Source organism: Triticum dicoccoides, chromosome 6A (assembly GCF_002162155.2).
Source record: "Triticum dicoccoides isolate Atlit2015 ecotype Zavitan chromosome 6A, WEW_v2.0, whole genome shotgun sequence".
In the NCBI taxonomy this organism is placed as follows: domain Eukaryota; kingdom Viridiplantae; phylum Streptophyta; class Magnoliopsida; order Poales; family Poaceae; genus Triticum; species Triticum dicoccoides.
The window spans coordinates 47,153,744-47,165,325 of record NC_041390.1 but is presented as its reverse complement, the minus strand read 5'-3'; the positions used below and the strand labels follow the sequence as shown (position 1 = coordinate 47,165,325).

Genomic DNA, 11,582 nt, shown 5'->3' with positions numbered 1-11,582 from the left:
TCCCAGGTTTCTAAGTAGTCTGATGCATTTGCAAACCCCTTCCTCCTGTTCCTGATGTCCATTTGGGCCAAATTAATCATACTACCTATCAGTTGAGGTACTCTATTGCCTCGACATATATGCTGGAGCTATTATTATGACACTAGGTGTTTAGGGAGTCACCTAGTAATCTAGCCATGTTTTGTGTTTTGGTGTGATGATTCTGGCCACCATTCTCGAAAGCATCCCGTGATGCCATTTAGTAGTAGGTATTCTACTCCTGGGTTCTTGACCCGAGATTCACTCTACTTACCTCGTGTTGATAGTGTTGCTCGTATCCTAGGGATATTGGTAACCTTTGCGATAGTCCTCGAGGTCCGTGGTAAATCCTTCTTCCAATACCATGAACTACTTATGGCAGAAGTTCCTTGTTGAACCAAAACATCACAATATGAGTGCTCTTGATGAGTTCTCCATTTTGCATTGTGAATATGCCAGTCCTAACTCTCTGCATGGGTTATCCGGAAGGAACCTGTTGAACCTGGTTCGACATACTAATCTATGCATCCACAACTCAGAAAAATTATATGTCCCCTTTAGTTGTCCCTCTTCATTTGTATTCCGACCATCATCTATCAATTGATAGTCAGGGGTACGTGTGCATTCGTGTTCATCGATGCCTAGTACTCTTGTGGTTCGTCAAGTCATACTATTTCAGAATGACTAGGAGAAACAAACTCCAGTACCTCATCCATATCCAGGATTGGGGCAAAGTAGTTGTGTTTTGCAGATCAAATGCCGTCCAGCTTTTGCTCTGTTCTATCCTGGAGTATTACCCCTTTTATGTCAGGTCTGTCGTGAGAATCGCACCACCTCTTATGAATTCTTGACGCAGTAATACTTCTTGCCATCATTGTTCATTCCTCAGTTTCGTGTTATTATAACCGGAATGCCGATAAGTGAACCGTGGTGTGTGAAAGCAATATTCCTAGCAACTCCGTTGCTTGGTAGTTAATGGACATTAATATCACTCTTAGCGTGTTGGTTATTGAATCACCATTCTAAGATAGATTGTGCTACCTAGTCCTTATTTCTGGTGCACTCTTCGATCAATGAGTGAGGATTATTCAATCCCTTGCTTATTTGATCATATCGTCTTGCTGTAAAAGGCAAGATTGATCTCAAGCCTAGAGACATATCGGTGGTTCGTGATTTTCCGAATATCTTCTCAGAAGTATTACCAGGTTGTCCCCTGACTGTTATGTTGAGCTCGTGATCAAGTTGGTTCCTTGTGAACCACCCTTTCTCCAAGAATCTGTGTTGGATACCGTGAGCTAGTTGGTCAAGCTAAACAACAACTTGGAGAGTTGGAAGATAAAGGCTATGTCCGACTTAGTTCTTTCCAAAGGGATATCTCTTTGTATATGTGTGTTGAAGAAAGATGATATCTTCATTGATTGATCTCCGTGACCAATTGGTGGAGCTATTGTTTTGTACAAACTTTGACTTAAGTATGGGCCATTGTCAAGTCAAATCAGAACCAACGATGTTCGTAATGTTGTCTTACTCGTGGTTGATCCCTCGAGCATACACCACTATATCTTTTGGTCTGACCAATACTATCACCATGTCACATAATGGTGGAAGTCCAGTGATATGGAAATTCCAATGAGTTGCTGTTGAGCCCATCAGCAGCATCTTGTCTCCTCCATGATTCATGTTGAACATCCAGCTAGTGTTGGAAACTTGTGTAAGCATTTTCTTCATGCCCCGTTCATGAAGTATATGTTTGGATGAAAGAAGTGACTTCCTCTCACTCATGTGCATTCGATGCAAGTTGCCGCCGTGAATTTGACAAAGTTAGTTTTGCTTCCTTTGGAATCGTCCCAAGTCAGTCATGCATGTGCAAAGTATACTATGGTTTGGTAGATTAATTACCTCCACTCCATATGAATTCCTAGCACCCCAAGCCACTGATTGATTTTCTCAAGGAAAAGAAGTCTAGCACGCGTAAAGACTTCGAAATCCTTGATGATGGATTCCAACCTGAACTCGATAGTGTTTTATTATAAGACTTCTACATGGTCATGCTTGTCTTGGACAACGTGTTCACATGTATGTAGCAGAACCAGCTCATGTTTTGGAGCTTGCTATCGTAGTTCACTCCACGAGAATCTCGCAACGTCATCTCGTCGATTTGTGTTGCAACCTTTCTTTTCCAGACATGTTGTCTGAAATGTTATGTTACCGACCAGATCTGAATCTCAGGCAGATATGATGGTTGGTACTATTCCATGATCTATGATGTAGGTCCCGACAAGGTTGATGTTGGCCGACACACCTAGCCGGAAGATCTATTGTTGTAGCTTCTTGATTAAGCAATTTGACAATCTTCTCCATGAGGATTTCATATGATCCATATTAAAAGTTGATCCCTATGGATGTTTGTGCCTCCGAAGTCAGACCTTTATTTGATGTTCCAGATACCGAATGATTTTGAGTCTAGCTAGAACATCAAGGAGAACATTAGAAGCGGAGTGCTAAATGTCTCTCGGTCGATCATCCAGATTTCGTTTCCTTAGCCTCGCTAAGGGGAAGTCTGAGAAGGTGTTATCTTCCTTTGTATCCGTATTCTCCATCACTATTCATCATGGTAGTAAGATTTGGTGCCAGGATCCTTGATATGGATATTGGTAAAACCTTGATGAATATGGAGACGCTCAAGTTCTTGAGAGCACGCGCAAGCACCAGGTTTTACCGTTGGCGTTAACTGGGATTTGCTTCCAGTTTCCTCGGTTATGTTATAACCTTTTCAAACAGTGGACACACTCTCGACGGTTGAGTTCTTCCCCAGTTACCAGAATCATTCCCAACATTTGCATTTTGTTTCCAGCTTGCACCTTAGTAGTTGTTGTTCAGGATCATCTTCAAAAGTGGACTTACCATGGTTCCCTTCCATTTCCGGTGATAAGCAAAAATCATCCATTGCGTTGTCTTCAACAAGGTAGTCCACATCATCCATTCTACTCTCGGTATGCCATCCCTACTTACTCCACCAAACGATTTCTTGAGATTTCCCTAGGCTGGTATAGAGAATTTTATAGATCTCTGGATCAAAAGTAATTCTTTTTGCCACTTAAGGGAAATGCTCTACGAGACACCTTTCCCTAAGGTGTCCCGTTATGGAATCATGGAAATTACTTCCTCGCTACTTTGAAACCATGCACCATCCTACTCCAGCGTGGAATTGTTGCCTACAAAATTTGAACCTTTATCATCCGCTTCTTTCCATCACCCCTGATGTGTGTTTCGTGTCTCCGCTCAAGAGATGTTTTATATCTCACTCCGCGAGGTGATATTGTTTAGCTCGATCTTCGAGAAGATCAATCCTAGTTGAGTTTCTTTCCGTCGTCATCGCGTGGATGAAGATCTCAAAAGCGAGGATGTCAAGATCGACATGATGCAATGAATCAACATCTTCGAGAAGGGCAATCGGATCGTGAAGATTCTTTATTGGTGTTCCCTCTGTCTTCTTACGTCATGTCTTGAATCTCGGGACGAGATCCTTGTTTAGTGGGGGTGAGTTGTCACAGCCCTAGAATTGTTTGCAATAGTTGCATATGAGAGCATCCATGCATCATGTCTAAATTCTGAAAGTTGAATTGAGGTTAGTTGAAACCCTCAGAAATCACTTCAGAAATAATCAACATTAAAAATCTTTTCAAATGAGTCCAAGGAAATGTTCCTGTTATTCTGTAAAAAATATTGGCAAGAGGTAAAATTCAAACCAATATTTTTGGAGTTCGGAAATATTTATTTTGGGAATTTGAAATTAATTCAATAACTATTTGAATTGGATCTATATTTATTATATAACAAATATATGTTCAATAATTCTAAAAATTGTTGTGTGGCTTTCGAGAAATCCATTTAGTTCACACAATTATTTTCATGAATTTTGAAAATGGTTTGGTCTTTGAACTAAATCAAAACAAAATAACAAGAATAGAAAAACAAAAAAACAGAAAGAAAAGCATAGAGTTTTACCTGGCGCTCACCTGGCTTGGCCCAGGTCCTCCAGCTAGCCCAGCCCACTAGCAACTGCCAGTCGTCTCCTACCTCTGCCAGTAGGCAGAGGCAGGACAGCAAGCGCACGCGCCGAGCGGCCACCTCCTGCTTCGCGCTATCCACGCCTCCTGCGTCCTCGCCGTTCGTTGTGGAAACGCCTAGGCGCCCTGGATTTTCTCCCTCTTCCTCTTCTCACTTTCCCCCTCTCTCTCCCTCGCTCCCCACCTCATGGCCGAGGCCGCCATGGCCGCACCGACACCGTTCGCCACGGCCACTGACCCTCCCTCGCCCATCCGGTGTATCCAAGAGCTCCGGGTCATCCTCCTCTTCCTCTCCACCGAGCCATGGAACGACGGACGCACCACAATGTCGCCAGCATCATTGTTTCCTTCGCCGGCCACCATGGATCCTCGCCGTCGATTCGGGAGCTACCGGGCGTCCCCGACCCTGACCTCGCGCTCGTTGGACTCTCTGTGAGCCTCCGCACCGAACCCCTCTCTCTCCGTTGCCGATTTCATCCTCTAACCGCGGCCTCTGTTGAGCCCGAGAGCTCGCCGCCAACGAGTTCGCCATTGCCGCAGCTAGCAACCTCGAATGACCAAACCGAGCATGTAGTTGTGCTCAGCGTGCTCCCAGGAGGCCATAGCACTGCTCACCTCATTGTCTCGTACACCGTAGCATTGCATCGGTCGAGCCTGAACTCCGGCCGCCGCCGAGGTCGACGCCGTGCCCAACTCCGGACACCTCGCAACCTCCCCCTGCCAAAGTTGGATGCGCACGAGCCACAGCTCCTCGTAGGTGGGCTCAGCCATCGATTTGGTCGCCGGAGCCGCCGTCCCGATCAGCGCCGCCGCGTCTGTGTGTTCGCCGGCGTTGAACTCCGATGATATGACGTGTCCCGTCATTAGCAGCTAACAGCCCCGTTAATTAACCCGCAGGGTCAATGAACGTGGGCCCCGTGCCTGTTTAGTTTAATTTAATTTTTTGTTTAGTTTAGTTCATAACCCACTGGGACCCACACGTCAGCATTGACTTTGCTAACGCGGCCGTTGACTGGTCCCACATGTCTGTGACCCTAACCAGCCCTAAGACACTGACTGTTGGGTCCCACGCGTCAGGTTTGACTTGGGTTAACCCAGTTGACCTGCTGACGCAATGCTATTGTCATGCTGACGCAGTAATGGATTTCTGGATTTAAAATAAATTAGGAAATTCCAGAAAATGCACAAAATTTCTTAAAAATCATAGAAATTCAACCGTAACTCCAAATGAAATAAGTTATATATGAAAAATTATCAGAAAAATTCAAGGAATCCATCTGTACCATTTTCATGCATGTTTGAACAATGTTTGTCCTCTGTTTGGGACAACACAAATAAAGGGCATTTAAATAATCATATGTGGGGTTGGAATTTGAATCTTGTACTCAAACCAACTTCATTTAAATCATAGCTAGATGCATTAGCTCAAATCACAGCATATTCCCATGTCTTGATCATGCATCATATTGTGGCATCGCATTGATTGTGTTTCCTCTCTGTTGTCGGTGATTGTCCCCTCTCGATAGACGTGCTTCCGACGATGAGTTCAATAACACCGATGAAGAGTTATAATATCTTCAGAAGTGCCAGGCAAGCAAAACCCCCTTGTTCATTCCGATACAATCCCTCTCTCTCGCTCCTGCTCTCTTTTATTGCATTAGGACAACAACGATTCAACTGTGACATGCTGCGGTAGTTGAACCCCTTTCCCCTGCATGACCTGTCATTGCCACAGTAAATAGATGAAACCCACTAGCATGATTAGGAATTGTTTGAGCCCTGATGTGCCAACTCATTCATGCTTGTTTGTCATGCTTGCTATTGCTTAGAGTTGAGTCAGGTCTGATTCATCGGGAATGAATTGGAACGTGGTGAACATGTCTTACTGTGTGTGAGCTAAGTGTGTGAACACGATTTGGTAAAGGTAGCGGTGAGAGGCCATGTAGGAGTACATGGTGGGTTGTCTCATTGCAGCCGTCCTCAGGAACTGAGTTCTGTGTTTATGATCCATAAACAGTTACTACCACACATTGGGCTCCGGGCTCTCCAAGCTCTCTCGACTTATTAATCAACTCGATCTCTGTCCAGGAGTTGCAACTAGTTTCTGGTGTATGTAGGTAGTGTTAGTAGTCTACCAAGTGGCACCGGTACAGGTGGGCTTGGGACAGACTAGGCACAGTGGCACGGTGTACCAAGTGGCACCCGGATGGTGGGCGTGGGAACCCTGCTCACATCGTTTGGGGCCGTGAGCGACACCCCGGCCAGATCTCCTTGGGGATGGAACCCGAATAGGTGATAAACCTGGACTAGAGACTTGTTGCTTAGTCAGGTCGTGGCCGACTCCCTCGCCCGGCTTCCGCTTGAAGGTTGCCGAGGTACATGACGTGTACAGGGCTATAAGTGGCAAGAGCGTGTGTGAAGAAGTACACCCCTGCAGGGTTATCATTATCTATTCGAATAGCCGGATTCCTCGGATATGGAAACTTGGACCCCTTGCATAGTTCATAGACAAGCGAAAGTGGATACTTTAAAATGTGCAAGATAAGTGTGAGTGCTATGGATGGCGTTCTCGCAAGGAGACGGGAACGGATCCATAGTGGTGTATTGGTATGGTGAATTTGTGGACTCATGTGCGCCACCTCAAAAGAGTTGCTTGCAGTCGTAGTTCAGGTTAGCCACTGAGTCAAAGCTGGCTTGCTGCAGTTAAACTCCATCACCCCCCCCTTGTTGATACCGATGCATATGTAGCTAGTTCTGATGTAAGTCTTGCTGAGTATCTTTGTACTCACGTTTGCTTAATTTATGTTTTGCAGAGAGATCTCAGTCTCGCTAGTAGTTCCGCGTGGACTTCGACGTTTAGCTTGATACCTCAGCTACGATCTTGTGCCCTCGTCAGGATCTAGTAGATAGTCAGGCTTCTTAGCCTTTTTCATTTGTAGATGTCTGTACTCAGACATGTTATGCTTCCGCATGTGCTTTGCATTGTATGCTATGACTGTTGGGTCATGAGACCCATGTTTGTAATTCTCGCTCCTCGGAGCCTAATGAATAAATACTTGAGTCATAGAGTCTTGTTGTGATGCCATGTTGTATTTACACATATCGAGCATATTGTGTGTATGATTGAAATGCTTGGTATGTGTGGGATCCGACAATCTAGTTGTTTATCCTTGGCAGCCTCTCTTATGGAGAAATGTAGTCTAGTGCTTCCATGAGCCATAGTAGTCCGCTACAGCCCGGTTCACTGGAGTCCTGCTAGCCCAGCACTACTGCTCAGTACACTTGACTGGTCGGCATGTGTTTCACTTCGTTCCTGTGTCTGTCCCTTCGGGGAAATGTCACGCGGTGACATCCGGAGTCCTGCCTAGCCTGCTACAGCCCAGGTTACCGGAGTCCTGTTAGCCCAGTGCTACAGCCTAGATTCACACGCTGTTGACCGACATGCTCGACGTTGATTCATGTATGCCTGTCCCCATGGGTTAGTGCCGCTTTGGGTTCACGACTAGCCATGTCGGCCCGGGTTCTTTGTCATATGGATGCTAGCGACACTATCATATACGTGAGCCAAAAGGCGCAAACGGTCCCGGGCCAGGTAAGGTGGCACCCGTGGAAATACCGTGCGTGAGGCCGCAAAGTGATATGATGTGTTACATGCTAGATCGGTGTGACTTAGGATCGGGGTCCTGACAAACCTACTATAAAAGTCACGATTAAAAATTATGAGTGCTTTGCTTTGTGTGACTTGGGTGCTAGTGTTTCTACAATTCTGAAATCTTTATGTGATGTGGTTGGTCTTACAATATTGAATCATGTTCTATGAACTTGCACTTGGCGGATTTTACTATTAAAAACCCTATGGGAAGAATTAATGATGTTCTTATTATTGAAAATAGGAATTCTATGCCCATATATTTTATTGTTATTGATATTGACTGCAATCCGTCTTGTCCAATTATTCTTGGTAGACCGTTTTACGCACTATCAGTGCCGTGATTGATATGAAAGAAGGCAATATTAAGTTCCAATTTCCTTTCAGGAAGGGTATGAAACACTTCCCTAGAACATGAATTAGGCCACCATATGAATCAATCATGAGGGCATCTTATGGATCTCGAAACAAAGATGACAAAACTTAGATCCTTGCTTTATGCCTAGCTAAGGGAGTAAAACTATAGCGCTTGATGGGAGGCAACCCAATGAATAAAATTTATTTTTGATTTTTGCTTTCCGTTCTTGAGTGTTAGCACAATTATCCTACTGTTATGATTGTGTTTTTTGTGTTTTAATTAGTGTTTGTGCCAAGTAAAGCCTTTAGGATCTTCTTGGGTGATAGTTGTTTGATCTTGCTGAAAAAACGGAAACTTTTGTGGTGGCAAAAATAATTTTCATTTTTAACCAGAGAGCGCTAAAATACCAATTCCTTTTGAAGTAGATTAATATACAAATTTCGCAGGTCTTCCTAATGTTTCAGAGTTTTTGGAGTTACAGAAGTATTCGAAACATCCAGATTGCTACAAACTATTCTATTTTTGACAAATTCTGTTTTCATTGTGTTGTGTGCTTGTTTTGATTGCTCTATGGTCTTCTTTGATGAGTTTTTGCCATAGAAAAGTTGGAATACAGTAGATATAATGCAAGAAAAAGATATGCATTGGTTTACTACAGAATTATAGTAGTGATTTGTTTTCTTATACTAACGGATCTCACGAAGGCTTTTGTCGAGTTTTGTGTGATTGAAGTTTTCTAGTTTTGGGTTATCTTACGATAGATGAAGGAATAAGGAGTAAGAAGAGCCTAATCTTGGGGATGCCCTGGCATCCCAAGCTATTATCCAAAAGAGAGCAAGCAAATAAGCTTGGGGATGCCCCCGAGTGGCATCCCCTCTTTCTTCTAACGACCATCAGTATTTTACTTGAAGCTATATTTTTACTCGTCACATACTATGTGTTTTGCTTGGAGTGTCTTGTATGATATGAGTCTTTGCTTGTTTTTTTGTGTTTTAAGTCTTGATTTCTTGCTGGACACACCTATTTGAGAGGATGGGAGTTTGAGAGTTTTAGGTGTTTTCTTTCTGGGCCAGGCTGCTTCACAGTGACCTAGCCCTTTTCTTTCTCTCCCTCCGGCTGTTTTTCCAGCCTAGCTGTACAGTTTTTTCCCCTACTAAATGACAAGGCAGAGCACCTGCCATTGTCCGTCAAAAAAAAAAGAGGAACACAAAAGCGTGCAGATGTTTTGTTTGATGCGTTCTCGATCAGTAGGTGTATATATACTAATCATTATCTCTGAAAAACTAGAAATGGTGTATTTATACATGAGTGATTAACTGAGTACATCGAGAAATTTGTGAAGTTTCACCACAAAGACAAACATTCAAGGATATACAATATATACATACACATTACGACAGAAGCAAAGTAAGTATTAAACTACAATGTAGCACACTAGCACGAACATACTCCTATTACCAGAATGGCAGCTGCAATGCACCAGGTCTGCTACTGCTTCTTATTGCAGGACAGTTGCCCAAATGCGTCCCTAATCGCTGCTACGGCTGACAGGTACTTGCTCCTCTGTTGAAGATACATTTCTTCTCTCACCAACCGCTGTGCTGTATCATCTAATCCGAGCAACCATTGCTGCTTTGAACGATCTTCGACAAACAACCGAGCAACGACTAAGGAGAAAGACTCCGGAGAATGCATCCTGCTGAGCTGCCTAGCCTGGTCTCCCATTAGTTTCCAGCTGAGCTTGTCTGAAAGCATTGTCAGGTCCTTCAAGTGCCCTTCCACCTGCTGCATCAGGCACCCCAGGTTACTTGAATCAGGCGAGTCTCTGTCTTTTAGTACCTGGACTCTTGCGATGACATAGGGCTTTGTTCTGACGACCTCCAGGACACGGAACCGATCACCGCCGACGCACGTCAGGAAGAAGCGGTCATTGACGAGCTTATCGCACTGAACGATATGGACCATGCATCCAACATCAGCCATCCTACTATCTTTCCTGCTGGAGTAGATGATACCAAAGCTGTGGCCTTCCTGGAGTAGTAGTGTCTGCATCATGATGCGATATCTGAACTCAACCGTCTGCATCTGCAGCGTCTGGCCGGGGAAAACGACTGATTGGTGCAGGACTATGGGGATCTCAGTAGTCTGATGATCCTGATGGGGCTGGACAACCTCGTCGATGTGGCCACGCGGATTGGCTCTGCATTTCAGGACTGGTGAACTCTGAAGGCGATTCTTCGTGGCAATTCTTGCTTGCGGTCTTGAGTGAGGTTTTGGCTGATAACAATAAGACTTGGAGTTGGAGGGACTGAAACTGCAACTGTCTGGCCTTGCTAAACTGGGTGGAGCTTGCAGAGTCTTAAAGGCCATGTACTTGAAGTCCTCTTTCAGTGATGAGCCTGTTAAGACATATCCAAAGACAAAGAAAGTGATGTGTTCAGTAACCCTCTGGCAGCAACATGAGTGCCTTGTACCCAGTGATATGGCTACTGAGCAATCTTTAAACATCAGCGAGTAACGGAAGTCAATCAGATATTAAACACGTGCAACAGCTAAACAAAACTTAAATCGACACGCTGAGAAAGATGTTAACACTCTCATAATATGTTTCCTGGAAAGGCACTAACACTCTCATAATATCTTCTTTGAAAACGCATATTCACACTTCCATAATTGTAGTGAAAAAGCTCTGTATCAGTTACTGGTGAGTTGGATGAAAGCTTCTACTGTCTCCAAAGAAAATCAGACACTAGAGAGTACAATTGTACAAATACCAATCATCTGAAGCAAAGTTTATGCTCATGATCCTGGCAGCTGTAAGCCTATAACTACAGTCCTAGACCAGCTTATAATGGAACAGAGTCTGTCAAAGTGCTCCCTAGTAGTACTGTATTTCCTAACAGAGGATAAATAACGAACAAAGAAAAAACTAATATAAACCCTGGCTATGAAAGACGCAGTTCGTGGCCCCAGTTTGACAAGAAGATCTACTTGATGAAGAACACCATGGGGGATGGATAAGACGAGGAAAAGCCGCCGGATCATATCTTCATATCACAGCCAACAAAGGGGAGGAAAAACAAGCCGTACAGGTGGAGAAGAAAGCGATCGACATGCAGGAAGAGGAAGGGATGCAGCGCCGCTGTTTACCTTGTTTGGCCTGCTTTCAGGAGGAGCAGAGCAGCAGATCGGACTCGGCTCAGAGAGGATAGGGGGGACGGCCGGCAAAGGGGGGAAGAGGATAGAGTGATAGAGCCTGCCACTTATATCAACTCAACATGTTTATCGGATCTAACCAATCTTCTAGACCGTGGGTGGTGACCCCCACGCCGTACCTACCGCTGCCGCTAGTCGAATCGTTATACTTTCTAGTACGTTTCATAATGTATTGCATATAGATTTTCTTAAAGTCAAATCTCACAAATTTTAATCAAGCTTGCGGAAAAAAATATGATTTTATAAATTATATTTTTAGTATAGTAGATAC

At 44.2% G+C, this 11,582-nt stretch overlaps 1 protein-coding gene across 1 annotated transcript; it reads right to left on the bottom strand.

Annotated features, from left to right (window-relative positions):
* Positions 1 to 9,364: 9,364 nt before the first annotated feature.
* Positions 9,365 to 11,355, bottom strand: LOC119314656 (lon protease-like). Its single transcript, XM_037589365.1, has 2 exons — positions 11,246 to 11,355; positions 9,365 to 10,494 (listed from the first exon to the last, which is right to left on the bottom strand). Exon 2 carries the CDS (start codon positions 10,463 to 10,465, stop codon positions 9,584 to 9,586), a length of 882 nt encoding a protein of 293 aa, XP_037445262.1. The 5' UTR covers positions 10,466 to 10,494; positions 11,246 to 11,355; the 3' UTR covers positions 9,365 to 9,583.
* Between the last annotated feature and the right edge of the window lie 227 nt (positions 11,356 to 11,582).

What these genes read in the sequence shown, in the direction of transcription:
- LOC119314656 (XM_037589365.1), bottom strand. Translation starts at nt 10,465, where the DNA reads ATGGCCTTTAAGACTCTGCAAGCTCCACCCAGTTTAGCAAGGCCAGAC.